This window comes from Hirundo rustica, chromosome 8, assembly GCF_015227805.2.
Source record: "Hirundo rustica isolate bHirRus1 chromosome 8, bHirRus1.pri.v3, whole genome shotgun sequence".
In the NCBI taxonomy this organism is placed as follows: Eukaryota; Metazoa; Chordata; class Aves; order Passeriformes; family Hirundinidae; genus Hirundo; species Hirundo rustica.
Window position 1 is genome coordinate 14,624,784 of NC_053457.1, and position 25,509 is coordinate 14,650,292.

General features: G+C 43.2%; 2 protein-coding genes across 3 annotated transcripts in view; both read left to right on the plus strand.

Moving 5' to 3' along the window:
- Positions 1 to 386: 386 nt before the first annotated feature.
- On the plus strand, positions 387 to 23,650 carry LOC120755690 (dual specificity protein phosphatase 13-like). Of its 2 annotated transcripts, none has more exons than XM_040071042.2 (4): positions 387 to 673; positions 14,511 to 14,702; positions 15,366 to 15,586; positions 23,241 to 23,650. In XM_040071042.2, exons 2-4 carry the CDS (start codon positions 14,512 to 14,514, stop codon positions 23,453 to 23,455), a joined length of 627 nt encoding a protein of 208 aa, XP_039926976.1. In that variant the 5' UTR covers positions 387 to 673; position 14,511; the 3' UTR covers positions 23,456 to 23,650. The 2 variants fall into 2 exon arrangements, with proteins under 2 accessions (XP_039926976.1, XP_039926977.1); XM_040071043.1 differs by lacking the exon at positions 387 to 673 and adding an exon at positions 10,637 to 10,652.
- DUSP29 (dual specificity phosphatase 29) overlaps positions 15,513 to 25,509 on the plus strand; it is a 51,454-nt gene continuing 41,457 nt past the window's right edge. The window contains exon 1 of the mRNA XM_040071041.1: positions 15,513 to 15,586. The gene's annotated coding sequence lies outside the window, so the exon portion shown is untranslated. The remainder of the gene's footprint in view (positions 15,587 to 25,509) is intronic.

Here is a 25,509-nt window from a genome sequence, read left to right on the forward strand (position 1 = left end):
CCATCCCACCCCACCCCACATCCCACCGCTGGCGCTGCCCTCCGCCCGCGGTTCCGGCTGCCGCCGCCAGGTGGCGCGGTCGGCCCGGCGCGGGCGGCGCCCCCGGCCGGGCGGGGGGTCCCGGCAGGGTCCCGGCGGGGCCGCGGCGAGCGGCGAGCGCTGCCGCCCGGCCCCGAGCCCCCGACGCGCCTTGGCCGCTTTGTTCCGAATTCGGGTCAAACCCCGGGGAAACCGGGCTAGACGATGCGGGGGGCTGTGCTCGGGAACGCGCTCGTCCCGTCCCGCCGCGGGCGGCCCGCGCCGCCTGGCAGGCTAGGGCACGGCAGGGACGGACCCGGCCGCCCCCCACACGGGCTAAGCCCGGCCGTGCCCTCACGGCTCGCAGCTGGGCTGAGCCGCAGGTGCCCCGCAAGGAGCGGCCCTCAGGCTCGGTGTGCCGGCACCGCCTGAGCACCGGCCTCCTCCGCAGCTCAGCCCCCGCAGCTGCCGGTCCAAAGAGGGCAAGGAAGTACAAGGGGTATAATTAACAGAATTAAAAATAGGCTTTGAATAAACCGAACACGCGGAGGGGCTAGAAATTTGTTGTGCAGCTGGCGCGTTAGGAGGAGAGTGAGCGGTATTATTCAAACAAAGGTAATCCAAGACACCGCAGCGCGGGAGCCTCGAGTACCAGGCAAGTACCTTTAAACTTGTTTACAAACCAACCGCAGTGAGGTCAGCCCTGCAGCCAGCAGTGTCACCGCCACAGGCTGCTCCGCCAGCAGCGAGCCCCCGGCAGGGCCAGCCCGCAGCAGCGGCTGCGCCCTCGTACTCAGGAACTCCAATATTTGTGAAATTCGAGTGCTTTCCAGCTGGACTTACTGGCTGAGGATCTCTCGCTGGAAAAGGCGCTTAACGAAACAAACCCATTTTATTTAAATGCCAATCTGGCTTGTATTTAAATTTCTTACAGATCTATCTTTAAGATAATAGCCATGAAACGCTGGACGTGGGTTTCCTTCCTCTCAGCTGATGTTCACAAGTCGATCCTGGGAAGGGAGAGGCTGTCCGGTCAGTTACACTGAAGAAAATGTGAAACAGACTATGAGTAAAATACTTTGCAGTTCAAAACCAAAACCTGGTAAAAACAAAATGAAAGAGTAAGAAGTTTGAGAGGCGAATGGGGAGGGGTGTTCTTTCGGGGGTTTTTTTCAGTTGGGTTTTTTTTTTTACTATTATAACTCTTTATAGTTTGGGGCATTTATGGATTATTTATAACTAGGACCAAATTTTCAGACAGAAATGAGATTTTTAATATCAGCAGTCTTCCTCAGAAAATTTTTATTGAGGAAATACGCTTGCATGGCTGTGGAAGCCATTGTGATGATTGGAGTAAAAGAGTACAGAAGGAGAAGACTGGGTTAAATTAATTCCTGCTAAATACCTACCAGCAGACTTGCTGTCTGTATGGGGAGCTGGAGACAGAATTGTACCAGGGTAAAAAGGATAGTGTGTCTATTTATAGTGCTGCCTTCGACACCATAGGAATTCAAAGGAAAACTCCAACTCAGCACACAGTCTTCTCATCATCTTCTTCTTTTGAGATTAAATGGGGCCTGAGATCATTTCCCCTACAAATCCTTTCTAGGCAGGATCTGTTCCTTTGTGCAACAAGGAACTACGATGGTACAACTCACTCCAGAGGCCAAGTGCTCCTCACCCAGCCAAATGTCACCACCTTCCTTTTGGTAGTCAAAGGAAGGGGAGAAAGAGACCCTTAAAAGCCTTCAGCACCTAAACAGGAAAGACCAAAAACGTTTCACCTGCCCCCTGTATTGTCCCTTCCCCTTCTTACAATGGGTGCTCTGGAGCACTTGCAAACAAAAGGGTAAGGGTAGCTCTAGCGCAATCCCAGTGCCAGGCAGCAAAGAGAGGGATAGGAATACAGTACTGGCATACAGGTATGGTAATTCATGGTATCACTTGGGATCAGGCCCTTACCCTGTGTGCCACTGCAGAAACATCCATCTCTGGGAAGGAATGGGCTCCAGTAGGTGTGTGGGGCACCTGTTTATCAGGAGAAATTATCCCTAATGTTGAGAGTACAAATGAAACCAGCTTTGAAAATGGTATTAGCAAAAACCTGACTGCCACTTTAAAAAAAAGGTACACTCCTGGAGTTCCTTAGCTCCACTCTTCTTTTAGCACCATGGTACCTCAGATCCTTCCTTCTCATCTTCCACCTTCCAGTTTCTTTTTAATAAGAGCTGCCTTTTCATTCTTCACAAAGCGCTACCTACTCTGTCTCAATGCTCCTCTTTTGTAATTCTGTTACCAAGCTGTCTGCTAGGTAGGGAGCAGAAGGTGCAGGACTTGGTGCTGCCTTTGAGGTATAGGTAATTATTATGTGCATCTGTTATTGTGGTTGCTGCCTCAACAGGTGGAAAACATGCTATTCTCTGATAGATTTGCAGCACTCCATGCTCCTGCCTTGTCTTTTCTCTAAAGCCAGTCGTGTGGTGTTCCGAAAATAATAAACACAGCCTCGCTGCTGCCACAAAAAAACCGGTAAATATATTTTTATGGGAATGAAGTATTAAAGGATTTGAACACTTACTCACTGAAAGCAAAATATGAGCAGTAAGGCTGGGTAAAGATTCAAAGGCTGGTTTGCTTCCTTTCCCTGGGGCACATCAAGGCTGTACTGTTTGCACTTCAGAGATGGATAGTGGGGAATTACTTAACCCAAAATGATGGAAACAATTCAGACTATAATAATATAGCATGAGATTTCTCATATTACATCTATTCCCCATACTGCTGGCTATACTCTGCCTTCAGATTCACGTGCACAACTCTCATTGGAATCTGGAGGAACTGTGTTGGAAGCCAAAATACATTTCATTGTCTTTCTGAAGTCTTTCTGCAGCTTAGTGGCTAAATTCTGAGCTCAAGAACTGGGAACAAAGCTTGTCTATACATTTCCCAGTGTCTGTCTCTGTGAGATTCCCATCTGTTGTGTTTTATTTTGAATTTCATCTTCCTATTTTCCTAAAAACACAGAGCAGAAACACACATTTCCTCTGCCCTGGAGTGCAGGAGTCACCTAATTTCCCAGCAGGTTCTCTCAACAACATATAGTGAATCCAAGTTTGTCTAAAAATGCTACAAGCCCTCTGTGGAGAAGAAAGGGAGGAGATCAGAAATGTGGGCCAAGTTTCTGAGTGTTGTGAAAACCCCCTGCCCCCCAAAGGGACTCAATTTCCTGTTTCGTCTCTCCCAAAAATGTCACCTGGGTTTGGGTTTTGTTAAGAGAAATATACATTGCTCAAGTCCAGGCTCTAAGTCTTTCGTTTATGCTTCCTGCTGACACTGCAGAGACTACAAGAGCCATGAGAGCTGAGTCTGACTTTAGGGCTTCACATTTGCAATAGCAGAGCAAATTAAATGGAGAAGCATATTAAGTGAGTTGGGAGATTGTTGTTGACCAACAAATCTTCATTAAGTTCCTGCACCAAGCTGTGCTGCACCTCTAATGAAACTGACCATTGTTTTTCCTTCTACGTTTCAACTATTTCACCACCAGGTTTGAGAGAAATTCAGACTTGCTTACGGTTTACTTAGAAATAAAACACAGTATTAATCCATCTTGCTCCATACATGCACCCAGTTTGGAGCTGTTGGTGCATCTTTCAAATAGGCCAAGTTTCACTCTGTTCCCCACCTGTTACTTACTGCCTTGGTTTTTGCTAGTTCTTTTATTTACTGCCAGTCACTCACATAGAGACTTTGTTAGCTGGTTTATGGTGACTTTCTGGATCACAGGTTTATGTCACCATTATTGCTTTGCATCACCAGTTGTTTCAGCTCAAGAGCTGCCAGTGTGAACCCCAAGAGTTCGTATGACTTGCACCTCCCAAAAGCTAAGCCTGTGCCCAGAATAACAAGCTTTCACAGGATTAGAGCAAAGTCCTGTTCTGATGATGTTCGTGACTGAAGGGAGGCTACCACAGCTGGGGCCTCTGAGAACCTTCCCTGTAGACCAATAGAGATATTATGGCTCCATAGGTATAACTCAGGTGCCAAGTTACTCTGCTGCAAGGGCTTTAAAAACACTCTGTCCAGTTTAGGACAGAGAGGTTTAAGGGAAGAGTACAAAGTAAACATGAGAAAGTACTCAGCAGTACTGAGAATGACACAGCCTAAGCAGAGCAGGATCAGCAGGATCCTCAGGATCCTCTGCTCCAGACTGTCTTTGCCATGAGGGAAGAAACAATTACTGTCTCTTTTCAGTATAACGTAAGAAACAAAATGTGCATACAAATCCAGTATAAATGGGGAACTTAGCCTTCAGTATTATTATTTGACAGATGCCAGTTTGGTGGCCAAACTACTTGTTGGCTGTGGAGCTTGGCCATACCCCATACAGTGTCCTCAGAGTCAGATAACACTCAAAAAATTTAGATGGCCCTCAACTTTTTCCATATAGAAAAGAAAACATCAATTATTTGGGTTTATATGCAGTAGCATCCCAGCACACAAACTTATGGGTTCCCAGCACCTGGGCACTGCAGCCTGCCCTTCAAAAAGTTGTGTCTCAGGTTGCACTGAAGAGTGCAACCACAACAGCTGCCTTCTAATGGGATTTATTTATTTATTTATTTTTAATTAGAAGTTACCTGTTTTCTATGCTATAGAAGAAAATAGGTTCTGTTTTTGTAGGAGGTGATCTGTGACATTTGGGGGCACGTATTTTTAACTGCTAGTTTGTTTTAGAAAAATGGTAAGCGTTAACCTGGAGGACAAATGATCAGAAATACCTATAATCCCAAGAGCTAACACAATTGCTGGGAAATTCTAGACCTCAAATCAGTTTTGCTACAGAATATGATGAATTCCTATTTTTTCCCCTCCACAGAGATAGTAGCAAGATTTTACAATGAGAAGAAAGCAATTTGGTTAGCTTACTTGGGATTTCATCTTCTCCCTTGCATCTCTTAGACTATACACATATCAGCAAGCAAGCCTTAGCTGTGCTCAGTCTCACTCTGACCTCTGTACTATCTTTTACTAGTTTTAGTTCTCAAATAGTGTATTACATTATAACTCAAAGGATCTGATTAGAACTAGCTGGTATTTTAATGATTTATGAGGGGCATCTGGGACTGCATGGGTAGCGTACACATTGTGTCACTGCTGTAGGAGGAATCTGCATTGATCATACCAGCGTGTTCCAAGATAAGAGCGTGTCGAATTCCTGTAAGCCTGAGTTCACAAACTCGATCTGACAGGTGGCCAAGCTTGCACTGGGACTGACCATAGTTCTCATGGTGGGAATAAGCCAAACCAGCTGGATTGCTTCTAGCCATTGCATTACGAGAGGATTTCCATTCCTTTCTGTTGTTCTGTCTTGCAGTGCTTAAGAAGGTGTTTATCCCTCCCAGTTTTGTAGCCAGAAACCTGGGCCACAGGAACTTGAAATCTGCTCTGTCTGTGGTTTATCCTTCTGCCAGAAGACACTGGTGCAAAATACAGGCTACTGGAACTAACTTTCCAGACCTCTCCGTGTCCTGGCATGGCTATCAAATTGCTAGCAAGTCTCAGATCAGAGAGGCTGAGGTGTGAAATAGATAAAGAAACAATTAGCACAGTTGGTTTAAAGCCATAATGTCACTGCATTTAATAAGAGATCATACTATAATTTTTTTTAAATAACTGTAAAAAAAGGACTTTGCAAGCACAGAAAGAAGGGTATCAGGAGCACAGTGATAAAAGGGTTTCTTGTCCTTGGTTTGATTTTATGTGTTCTGAATTTTCTTTTGAGCATTGAAGCCAACATCTGAGAAAGCATTCCTAAAATCCCTGTCCCCAACAGCATGGAAGTCCAACCTAGATGGTTATTCACCTCCTATTGTAAGCTGCCCTTTGCTCACTAGTGGTGAGTAAAAGCTTTTGACCACCATTAAACCCAAGGGCAACTCTTTACACAGGTGCAGCTGTTGCTACAGTGTTTGGCAGCACTCTGCCCCTGGGCTGTCCCCCAGCTCAGACTTGTGCAGAGATGTAGAAAAATCACAAAGCTTCACTTTACCATCTCTACCTGTGTGGTGGGAACAGCACTGTTCCTCACAGGATCACTCTAATAACATGTATGAAAGGCATTCCAGTGCCCAAGAAACACCAGGGAATCTTGGCTGCCTGCTTCTGCTGTTTCCCATCTTACTTCCTAGCTGGTTACTCAACCCTCCTGCTATGCCAGTGTAGGGGATAAGTGTCTGCAGTCTCCTCTAAGCTGGGTAGCATACAGCTGTCTTTGTGGTGCTGGTAGAGACCACAGGACAAGAACAAAGAGCAGTGAAACTTGTAATGCCCTCAAACTGAAGAGACACAAGGAAAAAAAAAAAAAAAAGGCAACAATATATTGTTTTTAAGATAGAAGAACATACCAGAGCTAGTCACAGGGGAGAAGGGCTTTGCATTGTGCCATCCTTTTGGTTAGATCCTTGGGGCAGAAACCATTCATTTGTAATGGGATTCTTTGAATTCTGAAGCCTGATGTTTTCAGTTCTGGGCTGGAGGACACTGCTGTATTAGTTATTGTTAACAGCAGCCTCATTCACCTTCAGATGTGGGCTGCTAAACTCTCTTGGGCCAGAGGATGCTGACCTAAGGGACTGCATTCCAACTGGGGTTTTGTGCAAGGCACAGCACAGGAAGTCCCTGGCCTCTAAACCTTGCCAAAGCAAGAAATAAACATGACTTCAGGTCATTTAGAAGGTGACCTGGGAAAACTAGATGAGGCTAGATTAAGCATATGCAACATGGAGTAAATCTGAAGAATAAAACCATGGCTGAGAGACTGGAAACAATACCGAAGTGAGACTTTGTCCTTCTTTGAGCAAGCTCGATGCAGCACCCTCACTTCCTCATGTTGTGTTCAGTTGGACGTGTGCTGCCCAAATCAGAACCCCTTACACAGCAGACTGTATATGAAAGAGTGTAGGACTTGGGCTGTGTGGTAGTTGCAGCTTCAGCCCAAACAGCCATGGAGATGGAGCAGAGCACATGCTTGTGCTACAGCATGAGCTGGCTCTGTCTCCCACACAGTGTGAGGCTGAAGTGCATCACCAAGGTGAATCTTGAGGCCACTAGGTCTGCATCAGAGAACACACTCTGCGCATTTCAGGCCATCTGTGAAAAATCCAAGCTTGTACCTCTCCCCAGGGTCATGCTGTATGAACATCATCCAGTAATGAGAGCAAAACATGCTCCCTGCAACCACAGGCTGCAAATATTGGTAAAGCATTGCTAAGAGCTGTGAAAAAGCATCTAGGATTTATGTTGCTCCGGGAGGGTAAGGGCTTTGGAGTAGTTGTACCAAAAAACCAGTGTCAGCCAGACAACCCAGCTGGTTCCGACTGGCAGCTCCAAGAGAAAATCAAAGTGGCACATGTTGCTCCTGATTTAGAGCAACCTGCATCAACTTGCCAGCCTGTCTTTCAGAAATGTTTCATCCTTCAGCTTTTCAGTAAGCTTCCGAGGGTGCTTCTAGGAGGAAAACCAGAGTTTTTCAATTCAGGGAATACCAGTTTTCACCCCCAACATGTTATTGCTGGAGGCAAGAGAGATACAGTGATGTAACAATTCTTGAGCCCAGAAGAAGACAGCCTTAACACAGAACAACTAAATTTTAGGTAAGCTTGTCTTCAAGTGCCAGCATAGTGATATCAAGAGTGTTTCATAGCATGTCTAAGAGCTGTTTAGTGCTATAGTGCTATAGATTGGGATTTTTGTTTTCTCAAGAAGCAGTGAAAAATGTCAGTACTGAATGGAGGAAGGAGTTAGACACTGTCAGAACTGACAGCAAAGTCTGATGGCTAAAGTCCATTGCAGGAGAGGACACCAGCAATAATATTTGATGTAGGAGCAGTAGTCTGGCCAGGAGCTAGAGAGGCTGTCAAATGTGGGCATGGTGTTGCGGTCATAAACAGCATGGAGATGTGGTAGATGCATTTTAGACCAGCTACTGTCTTTGGGTCATATGAAGTGTGCCTGCTAGTCTACCAGATCAGGTTGGGTTAGTGGGTATAAGGATGCACTTGGCAGCTGAGAGTAGAGGTACCAGTGGTCTCCAGAGGGCCTGGCATTGCTTTGCTTTGTGAACTGTACTCACAGCCAAAAGCCACATCTTTGCTGGGCCTAGGGCTGGAAGGGAACCAACTTTGCTTTACTTGCTTGCCAAGAACCAAGTTCAAGTCCTTAGAGCTCTACAGTGCTCTTGCTCCAGCTGATGACTTCATGAACACCTAGTGCTGGGAGGAACACAGCTCCCTGTACAGCCTTAAACTCTCTGTTTCCCTACATATGCAATGACATCATTGCCACCTGAGGGCCCAGACTCTGGTCTTGGCAGGTAAAAGCCTTTTGGGTTGCCTTACATTGGGGTTCTTGCTCTAGATGTGGATTTATGTAATGATTGCTGGATGGCTGTAATTAAATGACTGTAAAGCACTACCTAAAATGCACCAGTAATAAATTCTTAATAGCTGATGCTATAACAAGCCGTTACACACAAAAATATATCGTAACATGCAGATTGTTAACAGTGTCTGGGCCTGTTTAATGCTCAGCTTTAAATAGTTACAATGCACACTATTAAAAGGGCATGTAAAATTTGTAACTAGTAAATAAAAAGTCCAACTCAGAAACAAAATATACCCAAGCTTCAGTGGTGAAGAAACCACAGAAGAGCTCGGGGTGGATAAACTACCTCTTATCTCTGTAATCCTTGTGGTGGTGCTACCTATCAGCCATGGTTTCTGTAAAGCATGCTCCATGTACATTCCTTTGCCTGGCACAGATTCTGTCCATGACTCATAAACATGGTTAGGATCCCACTTATATTACAAATATGCCACTAGGTAAAGCCAGCCCATGGGTTTGCGTTTTGTGAGGAAAGGATGGCTCAGGGAAAATTACTTTTGCTGCTCTTATTTTTCACTTCTCTTATCCACTCAAAGCTGTTGTGTGGGCAATAACTCTAAAGGGTTGGTTTCCCATGGCTAAAGAATAAAATAAACATACATTCAGGACCCAGAAGAGTTAGCAAAATCAGCAGGTGGCCACGTTTTGCACACTTGGTACAACATTGCTGCACATCAAAGGATGGCTGAGTGTGTCTAGCCACTGTCAGGAGCTGCGCACATGGTTGGTAAATAGAAATATACTAACCGGCTGATGACAAGAGAATATTTCATACTTAAAGTCCCAGAAAAAAGCTCGGAGGCCACCCTGCCTTGGGGCCTGCATGCTAATGTACATCCTGAAACAGTCAAGACCATTAGGTTTGAGAACTGCAGCCTGGCTCACTGACTGGCTATGAAAAAATAAGACATTTTTGAGGCTTCTGAGGCCTGGAAATACATAGCATCAATGGAAACTGTGGTAAATTCCATGTATTTGAGAACCTTCTTCCTTACATTTGAGTATTGCTTTGTATCAAAAATGTAGCTGCTGATTTCCGTGGATGGCACACAGAGAAAATTTTGGACAGTGAGGAAGCATCACAATTCCTCTAAAGTTACAAAAGAAAATGTTCACTAGTGCAATACAAAGAGGGAAAAAAAAAATCAGATGTTTCTGCCTTGTGCTGCTCAAAGCTGTCCAGTAGAGAGATTTCGTCTGCTCCTCAACATAGGCCTTGTATGATGCGTGGAGAGCAAGTCCACCTAATGGATTTTGCCAAGTCCCACGAAGTGGGTACCTTGCCCTAAATGCACAGCTGGATTACACTTGTGGGTCTGGAAGCCTCCACTAAATTTGGAAGTGCTGTTCAGATTACATCCTCCAGCTGCTGAAGAGATTTTCTTACAAACAGTTGGCTACTCAAATACCTTGTGCCTCCCAAGATACTGCCTCTGTCTCAGCTTTCAAGTCCAGCCAGCCCTCCCTCAGTCATTGCTGTGTTTGATTCATACCATCTATATCTCGTAGTGCTCCTAGCAATTGATAAATTATGTCTCCAGTGAGACTATTGGGTTAAACGCTAAGGAAGAAAGAATGATGGCAGTAATACTTGTCATTTGTGTGGCGATGTAGCAACACAAAACCCTCTCTCAAACATATGTTATCTTGGAGGAGCCTTTCCAGGGGATAGGCTTTCTGAGAAATGTTTATGGCTTTTGAATACATGATAGGCATGAACTTGACACGACCTACTTGGCCAAGCCCTGAGCTTCAGCCTAGTCTCTTACCACCACAAATCAGTCTATTTGAAGTATAGCCAGGATGGCAAGGGATGGCAAGGTTATAGCACATCACAGCTTGAGAAAGCACAAGATGAAGGCTACTTTCTTCTCAGGATTTAAAGACTCAGTAATATCTTTACTAACATCATAAGAAAATAGCTAAGTTCTACCCATACGGAAAAGCCAACATAGGTCCTGGGGTGATTAAAATATTTGACACTTGATTAAAATGAGCACATTGACATCCTTATAGTATACACAGATCTCTCCTTTGTCTTGGCATAGGAAAATACAAGACTTTCTACTAGATATCCTAGACACAAGAGTTGTTTTCCCCTCCAGACTTACCACAGCATCATGCGGCAGGATTTTCTGCTGCTTCATCTCAGCCTTCATACCATCCTCTCAAATTGATCTCATATCTAGGTGATGTCAAAATTTCAAATTACACTGACTTTTCATTTTGTTGTTTAATTAAATATCGTGGAATTGGAGAAGTTGGATAAAAGGTGGCACATGTTTCCAAGGACTGAGACACAAGTAAAAAAACCTGAAATCTCTAAAGGCCCTCTCCCCAGCGTGGCACTGAATAGTACCAATTACGTTACAGATACAGCTGTAGCCACTAAATTAACTGAAACCCAACCAAAGCATTCACAGTATATGCAGTCTGTAGGGACATTCCCTGGACATGACCTGTAGTCATAAAGGTGATATTATCGGCGACCTCTCACAGAACCACTTTCCTTTCTTCCTGGAGCAGCTGATACATAAGGAACCATTGACCTGGCTGCTCTCATCACCCAACTGCAGCAAAGCCACCAACACACATCAGTCCAGGGAGGTGGCCACAGGCACAGGCAGGGATGGCAGCACAAACAGCCTGTGTCATACTCTGGATCACTGCATCATCAGAATGACCTGCTTGCAATAGGCCTCTTATTGCTGTCCTTCTGCTAGTTGTAATTAAGGAAATTCTATTACATAGTACAGAGACAATTGCAATTGCAGTACCAGCCAATTCAAAATTAATATAAATATAATGGCAACATTTCTCCTATGTGATTGAATAATTACCATAATACAACTCCAGTAGTGCAAAGACCAGGAATGTTTCATGTCATCATCATTCAGAAACCAGCGTTTTAAAATTGTATTGCTCATTCATACAACACACATCTCAGAAACAGATCCGCTACAAAAAGTCAGTATAAAGGAATTGAGCTGAGAACCATTAAAAACATATTTTTAAATGAACAGCCATCACATTATTACCCATAATATTTTTCCTTTCACACTAATTTTTAATCTATCCATGTTCCTTATAAAACATTACTTAAAATTTTAATCATAGCCTTGTTTTCCTTAAATATGTACATTTCAGTAACAACACTTGTATGTATAAATCTAGTGAGTTAAGATGTTACACTGATGCCAGAATTGAGTAGTCATTATTCAGAAAAAAATTTACCTTGTTTTTCTGTCTGTAAATTTTCTATGGAAAGCTATTATTTTTTCAGTGCATTCTTTATTCAACATTTAAGTTGAATAGTCCTACTGAGGCCTCTCTGCTTTTGAATCATTCACAGCCTATTAGTTGCAGTAATTTCACATTTGAAATTTGAACTGGAGTCCTTCCTTTTCATTGGATGTAGAATTTACACAAACTGATGCTATTCTCCAGTTAAAAAAATGTGGCCAGAATGAAGCTAAGTTTTATATACGCTATCAGCAATTCATATCTGTGTTTCAACAGGAGTAAATTCCCTATCCTATAACACAATATCCATGTGAGCACAAGCTGGAAGTCATCTTAGGATAATTCTAAAGAAGCAGTCCCATCTGAAAAGACTGTTATCCCACAGCTTTAAATATCCATGTAGCACACAGTACCTCCTTTTGCCCAGCCCAGTTATGTTCCCTTCTTCTGTTTGTACCAAAGCAAAGCAAAACAGTCTTTGAAGGAGCACTTTTCCTTAGGTGCACTGTATGTCACAGTTACCTGCTCAGCTCTTGTGAGGCTTAGGAAAGCAAGGCTGACTGCAGCCTTCAGTCCTCTGAGGCAGTAGGAAAATCAAAGTACTTATACAGTGGAGAGGGTGAGAGAAAAGGATAGCAGGCAGTACTGAATAAGAAAAAAACAGAAGAGTTTAAAGCAACTTTACAGGGAGAGAGAAGTGCCCTAGAGTGGTCATTAGCCACACTGCAAGGAATTAGGTACATCAAAAAAGGGAAACATTTGCTGCAGATATTATGAATTGGGAAGGATTGGAGGAGATTGTTATTCTTGAACGTACTTAATGAACTGGGAGATGGCCCTGTGGTCAGGGCAGAGGAAATCCAAGCCCCATTTCTGCTGCAGGTCTCCTGTGTGGGATCTGAAGAGTGTCCAAGATCACCAGCAGGAGACAGGGAGTGCTGGCACAGCACTGGGGTGGCCAGTGTCAAAGCAGCTATCAAAGTCAATGGGAAATGACTGTTCCTATAGGGAATTCCTCCATGCCTCCTCTTGCATAAAGCCATCCAGAATGGGCAAGAGCATGTGCTTTTGTTTTCACAGCAAAAGCTGACACTGGAGGAGATATGCGCAGTTGGGAGGGGAGCACATTCCACAATGGAGCTCTTTGTAATGCTCTTGTAACAATACAAGACCACTCTGGGAACACCACCTGGTGAAAACTTACTGTATGCAAGAGGTCAGAGCTGCCATGAAGGTGGGCAGGAGAAAGTGTGCTGAAATGACAGAGGGCAACTGGGTGGCAAGGCAGATCACTCCAAGTGCATGGCAGAAGGGTGACTTGTAGGGACTAATCTGTGGTCTGACACTTCCCTCCTTCTTTTCTATGGATATTTAAGGGAATTTAATTGCTCTATTTGCCCTTCAGCAAAGCACTGTATTAATATGAAGGTGCAATGACCTCCCACAGCAGGCTAGCCTTCAGATCCTTTTGCTCCATCTTTGTGCATGCAAAATAAAATTACACCAAAATGTGAACTTAAAGCTAGAGAAAATACCTGGGTGGGAAACTAGGAGAATATTTCACCACAATTGGTGTTTGAAAAGAAACAGTCAATGAAGGCTTAAACTTAAATACAAGCAATTTGTTACCAATAGATATCTTCAGGAGGAAGAAGCAAGATTTCAGGTTTGTTGTCCTGGACAGTTGTACCCCAAACCACCCCTCAAATAATTTATGTAGGAGACATGCTTCAGGCAGTGCCAGAGCAAGACTTTGACTCACTAACTACAACTTCACCCATGTCCTAGACAGGGGCTTCTGTTTTAAGGCTCATAAGTTGACAGACTTCCTGCTATATCTGTAATGCAAATGTTTGCCTCAGTTTTAGAATATAAAAAAAAAAAAAAAAAAAAAAAAAAAAAAAAAAAAAAAAAAAAAAAGTTTAATATTTTCTTAGAACAGAACTCTGGGGAAGATGTAATTTCTATTCCTCTCTTAAAAAAAATCCTCCCAAGAGCTCAAATCTACAGCTAACACTGTAGAGGAACCACTATTTCAAAAGAAATGTACCATATGGAAACAGAGTAATTCCAGAGATAAAGTGGTGCCTAAAAAAGTGTTTCTCCTTGTAACTGAAGTACTTGCTTCAAGATTAGAAATGGGATAGTTCTTGGAGGGAGCTGAGAGGAGAGGAATGCAAATTAAAACAACTTATTAAAAAACTAGTCGATGTTCATATAAATGACAGCTGGAATCACTGTAACTCATCCAGATTTTTCTAACATGAACATTTGTCATGAGGACAACCAGTATGGCCAGTAAATACCATTGGAAAGAACTGAACTACTCCTTACAGGGTTTTCCCCATTGAAGTTGACAATTAATACCTAACCACTGAATAAGATTTTGCATGACTGATGCTATTCAGTCCAGATCAGTTTATTGAGCAAATTAGAAGACAAATCAGATTAAGTATATCTAAGGAATCCCTAGTTACCTGGTTAAAGGAAAACCTCAGCATGCCATGTTAATGCTTTATTTCTATGCTCTTTGAGTAGCTATATTTACACAAGACATTTTCCATAGCATTGCCTCTTTCCATGTGAAAACAAAAGTCTTGTGCTGGCATACCAAGGGTTGGGCTTTTTCACTGTGCTGATAATAGCATCTAGAATTGCAGACACAACTTCCCTATTTCCTGTGAAGAAAATAATCTTTAAAAATACAATGAAGTTTTAATCAACTTTTCGACCAGGTGAGAGGAAGAAAGGGGCCTGTCAGAAATACCTCTGGCTGGTGGTGAATGTGTGCTCTCCCCTTTCAGGATGGCCTGGGACTCCTTGTGCAGCCAGGACCTACGGCGGCCTAGGATAAGAAGTGCCTCGAGCTGGTTGCCCGGCAGTGGGAGCAGCACTGGGACACCATCCCTGGAGGAGCTGCGGCGCCTGCTCTGCACACGCACACACCCCACACAGCACGTGGATGAAGTCTGGCCAAACCTTTATGTGGGAGACCTGTAAGAGACAGGAAGGGCTGAAGGTTATTGCAACTCTTCCCCCAGATCTTCCACTCTTTGTTTAAAAAGAGAGAGCTAGGCACTAATTTGGGGACCTCTCACAACAGGTCTGTGTTGAACAAGATTGAACTCTGCATAAAGAAAATGCATCCTAACTGAATAAAAAGAATATCCCCCACTTCCCAGTTTCTCCTCCTGCATTAGTGCAGGAGTCACACACTGCTACAGCCCGATGGAGCTGTGGCATTGGTACTTCAGGCAGTCATGCCAAAGCTGGGTGAAAAGAGTCAAGTTCATTTTCTCACTTTGCCAGATGGCATAAGTCATCTGAACTGATGAATACTCAGCAGAGGTGACTTGGTGAGAAAGTCCTTGAAACCAGAAAAGCCTTAGCTTGTGAAGAAATATCTCCACCACCAACCTTTCATCAGTTGAGAATCATCTAAACATATGTTTGGGGAAAAAAACGAGGGAAATCTAAGAGTTAGTTTCTTAACAAGTCACTTCTGTCTCAAGGCATTTAATGGACATTTTTAACCTGATCAACCTGTCAAAAAATAGCCAGTACCACTTCCTGCCGTTGTAACAAACTCACTGTCAGCAGCATGTTCTTCCCTGTGTTGCAATGCAGCAGGCAAATATAATTCCCCATCTTTCTTCCAGGTACGTCGCTCGTGACAAAGCGCAGCTGAGCCGCATGGGCATCTCCCACGTTGTGAATGCCGCTGCCGGGAGATTTCGCATCAACACTGGGCCCAAGTTCTACAACGACTTACCTGTGGATTACTATGGAGTAGAAGCAGAGGACAACCCAAACTTCGATCTCAGCATTCACTTCTATCCAGTTGCTCAGTACATCAGAGCAGCGCTGAATTCCCCAAGAGGTAAATAGACCATCTGTGTGTGTTGCGTATCTTCTGCACAGTAGACAAGCAGGGCAAGTTCTCAAATACTATTTGACATAAACCAGCCCACCTGCATGTGAGTAAGAATGGAGATACCCAAACAAAGCATCCTACCTGCCTTCTGAACTCCTAGTGGCAGTTCTCCTGTTTCCCTGAAACAGGGAAGGATGCACTGAATGGGCTTTTAAAGGGATTCTCCCTATGCCTAGTGTTATTCACCAGCAAAAGACAAAATAGCAAGTGTCCTTTATTACCTACAGGGACACACTGACTGGGGAGGAGGCACATTATTTGATCTTTTCACATTAGTGATGGGAGGGGGTGGGATTTAAAATAAAAAACAAGGGAAAGTGTCATATTTGAATAAGTAGATTCAACTATAATGCTGCAATCTGTACAAGTCCTGCAAACACAGAATAAGGAAGAACTTGCTAGAAAGTAATTCTATAGAAGGGAGATCAAGCAACACCACCAGCCAGGTGCTGTTGCTAGAAAAAGTATAACTTTGAAATAGGAAGACAACCCACAAAATCCTCAGATTCACTAAATACATGCCAGGTACAACACCAGAGGTTTGGGGCCAATTACTACTAAGGGCAAGCCTTCACAAAAGCAAGTCATCATTGTGTCACAAAACTGTACAGATACTAGTTAAAAGTAAGTGATTTAATAAAAGAACAGATGTAACTGAGGAAACCATTTTGCTTCCATCCTGGTGAGCTTTAATTGCAGTCAAGGTCATAAAGTACTAACTATCCAGCTTAAATGTATGCATTAGTAGATCTGATCCACACCATACCAGCCAGGAAGGGGAAGCACAGTAACTGCAAACAGTGTACCTTCATGCTAGATACCTGTGCATTTTTTGCTCTTTGGAGGGCTTGTTCTGTTCTGTTAGAAAATATTTGCCTTTGTGCAACTTAGGGCTGCATTTAGGGAATTAGGATTTTCACCCATTTTTATTACAGCATATGTTATTTGCAATTGAAGTAATTATTGGCAGTGCTCCAGAGAAAGGTAAGATCCAAAATCTATTTGTGTGTGTAAAAGCAAAATTCCAAATCAATTTACAAAAGACAGAAAACAGCAGATGAATTGTAGAAGCCACAATAGCAAACAAAGCTAGTGCTTTGCAAAATGCGTGCTGAAATACTAAGTTACAAATGCAGAGCAAGTTACAGCTCAAGGCATATTTATCCCTACTCCCATGCTTTTAATATCGCTTTACTGAACTCCATATGGAAGCAGAGTTCTGGGAATGGAGACAAGGTGAAATTTAATCATACGCTGTCCAGCTGTTGCTGACATTCATCATTTTGAGGAAAGTGCAACAGTTTAGAAAAAATATAAACAAGATGTTCTGGAAGCATAATTTCCTGAGATACAGAAATTTAGCAGCTAAATACCCATGACCTGTGCAGGGATGAGACAGGGAGGGGATTGTTATTCACATCATTTAGAAGAAGAAAAAAGTAGTGTTTATTATAAGCAGTGAAATTGAACAACAACAAAAAAGTATACCAGGTAACAAGAGGCCTGTCCATATTCAATACAGGATGTGATGAGGTACTGCTGTTTGGTTGAGAAGTCATTTAAGATAAATCAACTTTTTTTTTTCTGTAATGGAAATATATTATCCTTTTTATGTACAAAGACAAGTCAAAGTTAAGACTGTATGAGGCACAAACATATTTAGAACTAAGAATCAAGTACTCATTAGAATTAGGTAAGAACTGTTATTTCTATCATGCTTGGGGAAAAAAAAAAATCTGATGCTTTACAACACAAGTCCAGAAAACAGCATAGGCAGATTTACTCCAGATTTCTACCTTAGCTGAACGGAATATTTTCTTTGGTGATGTAAGGAGTTTGTTTTTAAGGCAGTTTGTTAAAACTCAGGTGCCAGTGTGTGACCAAAAGGAAGCAGAAGGGTGTGCACTTACTTGTTCCTTCTTGGGAGCTGTTCTTGTCACAGTGGTCAGTGGCTGCATCACACACCCTGACTTCCTTCATCATCTTTGTTGCAGAAATTAGAAAATACATGCACTGCTATTGCAGCCATGCCACATAAGCATTATTTTGTGATCCCTGCTTCCTTGACTGCCTTTACTTCAGCACAGCCCATTTCTTTGCCCATGTTACAGAGCTGTTTGGGGAGGCTCAGACAAGAGTGTGCAGATGCACAATCTGTCCCCTTCCCTACAAGGAAAAACATGGAGTTAGGAAAGTACTGGCCTTCTCCATCATGCTCAAGCTCAAAGGACAACACCTTGAATATCAATCTTGACACTTTGCATGGCCACCTGTGCATTTTGCATTTCTCTGGAGTGCAGCTAAACCTAAAGTAAATCAGCAGGGTTTTGTAAAGTCCAACAGAAGGAGGAGGGAAAGAAAACTTGATGAAAGCATGTCATGAAAACTATTAAACTAACATTGTGCTGAGAGAAAGATTCCCAAGTAGAGAGCTTTGCCTTTTATTGACCTCTGAACATGTTTTAAACAGGCAGGTTAAAATCACCTATTAAAATAATTGAAATGGCAGACTCTCTCAAAGTCATTTCCCTTCCTCCAATTCAGTGGAGCAAATGAAAAACTAGGCTCCCTCTCCTGTCACCTTCTTGTTGGTGGGAGTTATGAAACCTGCTTAACTTTGGAGAAAAGGGTCCTTTTGCTTGGCTCCACAGTAGGTGCATTACATACATCAGTCTGACCTCCCACTCTGCAGCAGATGACAGCTCTTACCTGCTCTGACTTGCCACTATTTAAAGCTCTCCGTAGGCTTCTTGCTATTTTCAGCTGTGACAAAACAGATACTGGATTAATCAAGAAATAGGCAGTGGGTTGTGCACCTGGCTAAAACCTAACAGGAGATGAGAAAATCGTGGAAGCAGCCCCTAGGGCCCATTAGCCCAGATGACTTCTTCTGCTGAGCAGAATACTTCTGCTGGATCCAATGGAGTGACGGAGTGAGGGCAGCTGGGACATTGACTACGGGTGACAGATCTGGAGCCTCATCTTAAACTAAATTGAATCCATCCTGCAAGAAAGCAAGGGCCAGTTTAGGACATTTAGCCCATTTAATGATGATTAGCAAAAGGACAATAAGTTATTATGCGTTTTAATGACTGATCTTGTTCAACAACATTGAATTTCCCAACTTGAATTTGGCCAACAAAGTTGAATGTGCAAACTTTATCCCTAGTGCAAACCCTTTGAGGTTAGTAGAGTTACAGCTGGCATGATCTGGATAGAATATCCATAATCCGCTGTTAAAAACCAAGTGTTATTGTTCTGCACAAATCCCAGACAGATGACAGTTATTGTCTGCCTCTGCAAAAAGTAGCTCGAGATGTGTGGTGCAAAATTTCAAATAAGGATTGCAAGATTTAATAATGCCAGAAGCTAAGTGCCCCTACTTCTCCTCAGTTAATCCCATTATTCCTAAGGGATCCTGTTTCATGCTCAGAGAGAAGGTTGCAACACGGTCCTCTAACATGGGACCAGTCCAGCTGCTCTTTGCACTGCATGTTAAACCAAATGGGGGTGGGGAAGGCAGTGTTGGAAGATGGCACAGAGGCTCATGGCACGGATTCTGTGGTACAGGAGATGTGGTTATAACCTCCTTGCCTACCGCACAACAGGAGCACACCACTGCCTCTGGGAACACTGCTCTCCATGGATGTGCTGCAGCAGCCACCCAGGAATCCGAGCCTGAGTGCTGGGACACCTCAGATGCATCCCACAAGGCACTGGTGGAATGGCTGGAATCGCCCACCACAGTCAGACTGGAGCAGACGTGCTTCAGGCACTGGTCACGTGCAGGATGTCACCAGGGGTTCAGAGTGTCACTTCACCCATTTGCAGCCACTGCTAAGAGACGAGTGTCTGACCCTGTAAACAGAATCAAATAGCAACACAGCTTTTGTTTCCTTACTCAAGTTTAACGTTCCATTTGTTTGCTAAAAATAATCACACAGTAAATTCAAATCTGCTTTCATTAGAGCAATTTTACATTAATTAAATCATTTCACGTGACTGATTCATCTGCAACAAACGAGTCATTTTATTGTCAGTGTACCAGCATTTATCATAGCCTTTGTTTCACTATGCACAGAGGTTAACAGTGTTGGAATACATATTGCACTTGTAAAAGAGATAATATACCTACATCCTCATGGGAACAAGTGATTAGAGAGCCATGCAGATTAGGACCAAGGTCAATACTTGGGGCTTGTCCAGGTTTTTGCTGAGAGACCTTCTAAAGTGCTTTGCTAAGACAGGACTCTTCTCAAGTGCAGATAAGCCAAAGAAACAGGGAAGAAAATGCAGTGTATTCTTTCTGGACACAGTCTTCTCTCAGACACAGACACAAAACAATAGAGATCCAGCCTGTACAAGTAGGGGCCTGGCATTTGTTCTGCTTTCTGTGCCTCCAACAAAAACACAACAGGCAATATTTAACAGCAGCATTTTTACCTGTGCTCAGCTTGGACTTCAGTTCAAGACTGCTGGTGGGGCAGAGCATTTTCAAAGACAGCAGTCTTCATACATTGAAAGGATTCAAACAATTTTACAAAAATTAGATTCGGAACATCAAGTCTCCTGTCCCCAGTTTATGCAGAAATTTAGATTTAATTTCAAAATGTATAGTGATGCAAACTGAAATCTAACATCAAGGCCATTTCTTTCTGGGTTTTTTTCTTGTTTTTCTCCCTTATGATGCAGTTTAGACCATTAAATCTTTTTCTTTTAGGTGTAGAGTGCTGGTAGCTCAGAAGTTTTCAGACAAAGAAAAACAAACAAACAAACAAACAAACAAACAAACAAACAAACAAGTGGTTCTGATTCCAAGAAAAAATTCAGAATGTTTTGTTCCTTGACTTCTGTTATTTGGGGTGCACATTTGGGTGAATTTCTGGATTTCCCATTCCTGCCACCACATTGCAGTTCGGCCTCCTGCAAACTACTGAAGCAAAGATTTTCAAAAATCTTTTGGCCTAGCCCTGTTTGCAGTATTTTTCAAAGTGAAACTGTGCACCTGATTCCTTCATTCTCCTCTGAAAATCTCAGGCCAGGGTTATTTGTATCCCAAGTGCCTCCTCTGGGGAAGATAATACAGCATATATACCCTACAAGGTTGGTGGGAAGGCTAATGGAAGTGCAGCACATTGAAAAATTCTGATGGAAATTCAGGTTAGCATTATCTTTTAGCAGGGGTGCGAAACATTTCTCCATATGCCTATTAAAAGCAGGACTTCAATTCCAAGAATTTTCATGAAGTTAATAGAATTGACAGATAGATGCAATTTAACTTGAATACAGGCATCAATATCTCAGTAAATTCTATGAAACTGTATCTGGATGAGAAAACAGAAATTTTGCAAAACTGGCCTTACATTGGAAAACCTCTTCCTTCCCCCAAAAGGTTTTGATGCCTGGTCCATGTCTGCTGTCACCAGAGCTGTTTTTGCCACTTCCTTGGAGACTATATTTGTCCCTTTATTTCTACCGAAGACATGTCTATCTTTAGGGCTGCGCTCGGATTTCTCATGCCAGGATAATGAGAGGTGGCTGTGTCACATACATTGTGGAATTCAACACTTCTCTCAACCTGCTGGCCAGAGCAGGTTTTCACAACACATGCTCCCCCTCTCTGAGCATGTGGCTATGCCATCATCATTAGTCAGAACTAGAATGGTTACTAAATAAATTCTGTGTCATAAACAAAATAGGATTTAAGATTAAAAGCTGTGCACAGAGTACCCAGAATTAACACCTGGGGGGATGGGGACAATCAGTCTGAGGTTTTTGTCTGGATATAGGATCATCATCCAACAAGGCTATTTTTGTCTTGCTCCCTAGTAATAGAGAGATTAAAATGCTGTAAGTACAAACAAAACAAGGAACTCTCCCTGAAAAGCTGTCTGCTCTTTCTACTCTTCCTTACATTTTGCAGAGAAGCAGCCACTGAAATACTCTATTCCATCTCCAAAGGAAAAAAGTAACATGGGATTGTCATTGCTGATTTTTCATCTTTTCTGGATATAAATTGTACTGGATATAAATAGCATTTTGTACAGCTATACAGTGATTGAACAAGGGACCACATATGTGACAGTCTTAAAAAAAATGTAAAAAAGGTAGAAAATACTTACGAAGATTTCCAGTGAAGAACTGTTCGGAAATTTCCATGCTAAAAAGACAATTTCTTCAGCTGCCTTAATGGGAGGCTGCCCATTAGGTGGTCAGAAGTTTATATCTGCTTCTAATCACTTGTTACTCTAATAATGCTGAGTTGCCTCACAGTCTCTGTGAGGAAAATAGATCTGACTGCAGCAAAGGACAAGAGAGCTTGAAAACATTCAGCCATGGTTATAATTGAGTAGGACAGCTGTACAAGAACTGAGTTTCACCCTCAATTAAAAATTTCTCATTGATCTTAGCATTTTTGTAAGAGTTGAAGCATTTTACAGTATATACAAGGTGCACATTTTCAGGATCTAGAAGGAGCTCTTTGTTTACATCTAGAGGAAAAGGACAACAAACCTCAATTCTTCCATCTGAGAGCACAATATTCCTTTAATTAAAAAACTTGCTTTAATTTCAAATAAGACCATTAAAAAAAAAATCGTCCCCTTCCAATGGGTGAAAGTCACACATAAACCTAGGAGGCGGTTGCAATACAGAATTGAGTTTCTTAGGCTCATTCCATTCATGATCATAGCAGGAAAACCAAAAGCAGAGCAGAGGGAAGAAGGAGGGAGTTACACTGGTGGATCCCTGGAAGGCGTTCCCTGAGGCTCACTTACAGCAACAGGGGAAGGACTCATGATGTTACTCTTAATGAACTCCTAACGAAGATGCACACTCTGCACTGAAATCTCTGGAAAACTAAAAACATTTCATAAATTGTCTTCCTACTGGTCACTTAATAAACAGGGGAAAATAGAAGCATTGGGGAAGGACAGTGATTAGTAGGGGGTAGGCTATAGAAGTAAAAATGCATTAGTGAGCTGGTACAAATGCCATGTACGAACATCTGTTCTTAATGATAATGCCCATTTTCTTCACACACTTCCAAAAAAGCTTGGGCAGCAGTCAGCACCCTCAGAAAGCATTACTGCCCTAAGCAAAGAAGACAAAAAGAGTTTGTGGAAAACCAGGAGTGCTGCTGTAACAGCAGTGAGCAAACCTGAGCATTGCGCTTCTGAAATCCCAAGTTTCCAAGCCCTCTGGTAGTAAGTAACCTGCCAAGGCTGTTTCCCACAGCACAACCTTCAAGCGTGAGCTCCTGAAACTTTGCCAGCAAGTACATCACTCCCAAAACCACACATGAGCAAGCAGGGACACAACAAATGGCGGCTGGGTAGGAGGGATAAGGGTGTGCTGTCAGAGTGACAGCTAAACTCAAACAAGCAACCATGGATCCTGGAACACAATTACGAATTTTCTGTCCCCAGCCAGTAAAAACCCCATGTTCCCCAACCAGGGGAGCTGTACCAGGGCTGCTTTGCAGGGCTGCACACACCTGCTTGCCCATCCTCAGTACCAGCTTCCATCTCTGCTCCAGGTCAATAACCCCCACACCATGAGGCCGGCTGGCATGATTGCAAATCTCTCTCCTGTTTTCCAGGCAAAGTACTGGTTCACTGTGCAATGGGAATCAGTCGGTCTGCAACTCTTGTCCTCGCTTTCTTGATGATCTGTGAAGGTATGTCCCTCACCGCCGCCATTCAGACTGTGCGCTCCCACAGAGGGATCTGCCCCAACTCCGGCTTCCTCCAGCAGCTCCGGGAGCTGGACCTCCAGTTAGGAAGGGGCACAGGCCGAGGAGCAGAGGCCTGCTAGTGCCAAGAAGCTTTGTCTCCTGGCACCAGCCCAAGAGATGCTGCCCTCACTGAGGAGTGCAAGGATTCTGTCAGGACTGCTCTGTAGCTGCACTGAGAAACTCTGGGGAAAGGCTGAGCATAAGCAAACTGTTAGGCATGTATTTTTTGCATAAGCCCACTAATTGGAAAGAAAATTAAATAAAGAAGGATTCAAACTGGCAGTTTTGCTCACCTGGGCCTGTTATTTAACTACCTGTTGGGCAGGGCATAGGGAATGGTTGGGTTTTCATGTAGAATTTAAAGACAGCACAGTCAACTTGAAAAAATACTTTTTACTTGCTTATAATTGCATTTATTTGGCAAGAGGGAAAATGACTAAACTAGTAAAATAAAAAGAAAGCATGAGGCTTTTAAGCAAATCTTTAACATTTTACATCCAGCTGGCTTAGGGTGAGACTGCAGGTTTTGCAAGCTGACATGGTCCTTTGGTCTGACATGGTGACACCAGTCAGGATCCAGTTCAGACCATGGGCTCCCTATTACAAGCCATGGAGGCTCTTACTGGACCTTCACAAGTCCTTTTTTCTTCAAATCTATGGCAAATACTCAGAACTTAAGGACCATGAAATCCTCAGGAGCCAACTCTGGAGCTCTTGAGCAGATGCTGCATCCTGGGGCCCAGCTGTTGACAGCCTCTCTGCTGGTCAGAGAGAGGAAGGTGTCCCCTTGCACGCATGGAGCGCGCCCAGGGCACACTGCCCTTTGGCACACTGCAGGGCAGTGCAGTGCCAGACAGAAATGTCCTCCTCTTAGCTTGCAACCCAACACTCAAAATCACATTCCCCAAATTTCCCTGTTTTAATGGAAAGTCAGAACCTAGTGTTGTCATGTCAGAGCAAAAATGAGCAATGCCTCTAACAAATCCAACGCAGCAGCTCTGCATTTCAATTACTCTTTTACGCCCAATTGGCCACATTTAATCTTGTGAAGAACTCAAAGCAGATATTTGCTTCAGTGCAATTACAGCCACATACAGAACATTGGCAAATGCAAACAATATAGAATTTCCACTTGACGGCAGATTAATTTGGTGTGATGTTTTCCCTCGAGAAGCCTTAAAGGCTCTCAGTTCTGAAAGTACCCTGCAGTTTGTATTTATAGCACCATGGATGTTGAATAGAAAGAGGGAAGCATGTACCTCTGAACTGAAGTTTCTTTTACCTCCATACATTAAAAATACTAACTGAGCCTAGCACACCTTCGCTGCATTTCTCATAATGCAATATGGAAACATGATTTCCCTGCAGAGTCTATAGAGGAATTCAGGTGGTGTTTCTACTTTCATAAACATATTAAGTAAAGCATAGCAATGCTACAGACTAATTTCCTGTCAGGCACAGGTCTTCCCTCCAGAAAGGGTCCCATCCTTTGAGACTGGAGTAAGCAGTCAGAAGCGAGGTCATAGCTAATGATGGAAAAAATCAGTGAGGTTATAGTTTTCACAGGCCCCTTATTGCCTGCCACAGCAAGGAGATTAGATTTCAGTAAGTGTGGTGACTGAACCACTCCTGGCACTTGGGTCTCTTCCACCTTGGTCTGTCTGGGGATTCTTTTTTATTGCAGACCATGCTGAAGCTGTTTTGTGAGTGGTATTTTCAGTTGCCTTACTAACCACTCCCTTCAAGCCTCTGTAACTCGACCCATGCCAAGCCCTATATTAAAGCACAAGGGGTGTGTGAAACACAACAGTCCAAAGTCTCCACGCATTGAGCCCATCAGGACAGGTCATAATTTCCAGTGAGTTGCACATCTGGAAACACATGTGGTTGCAGGGCAGAACTTAAAGTGAACAACTTATGAGATTGACTGAGCCTAAAGTTACCCCAGCTGAGGCCAGTTGGCCATTGTGTGACTATTTTAGCCAGCCAGGGCAGGCCATAGATTTCCCTGCTGTCCATGACTTGAGGCTGGGATCAATGCATCTGTCTGGAGCTGCAGCATGGCAGGTAAGCTAGGGTACTGGCAGAGCAGGCCTTCTGGCTCTTGTCACCGTCACAGGTGTATAGTGGAAGC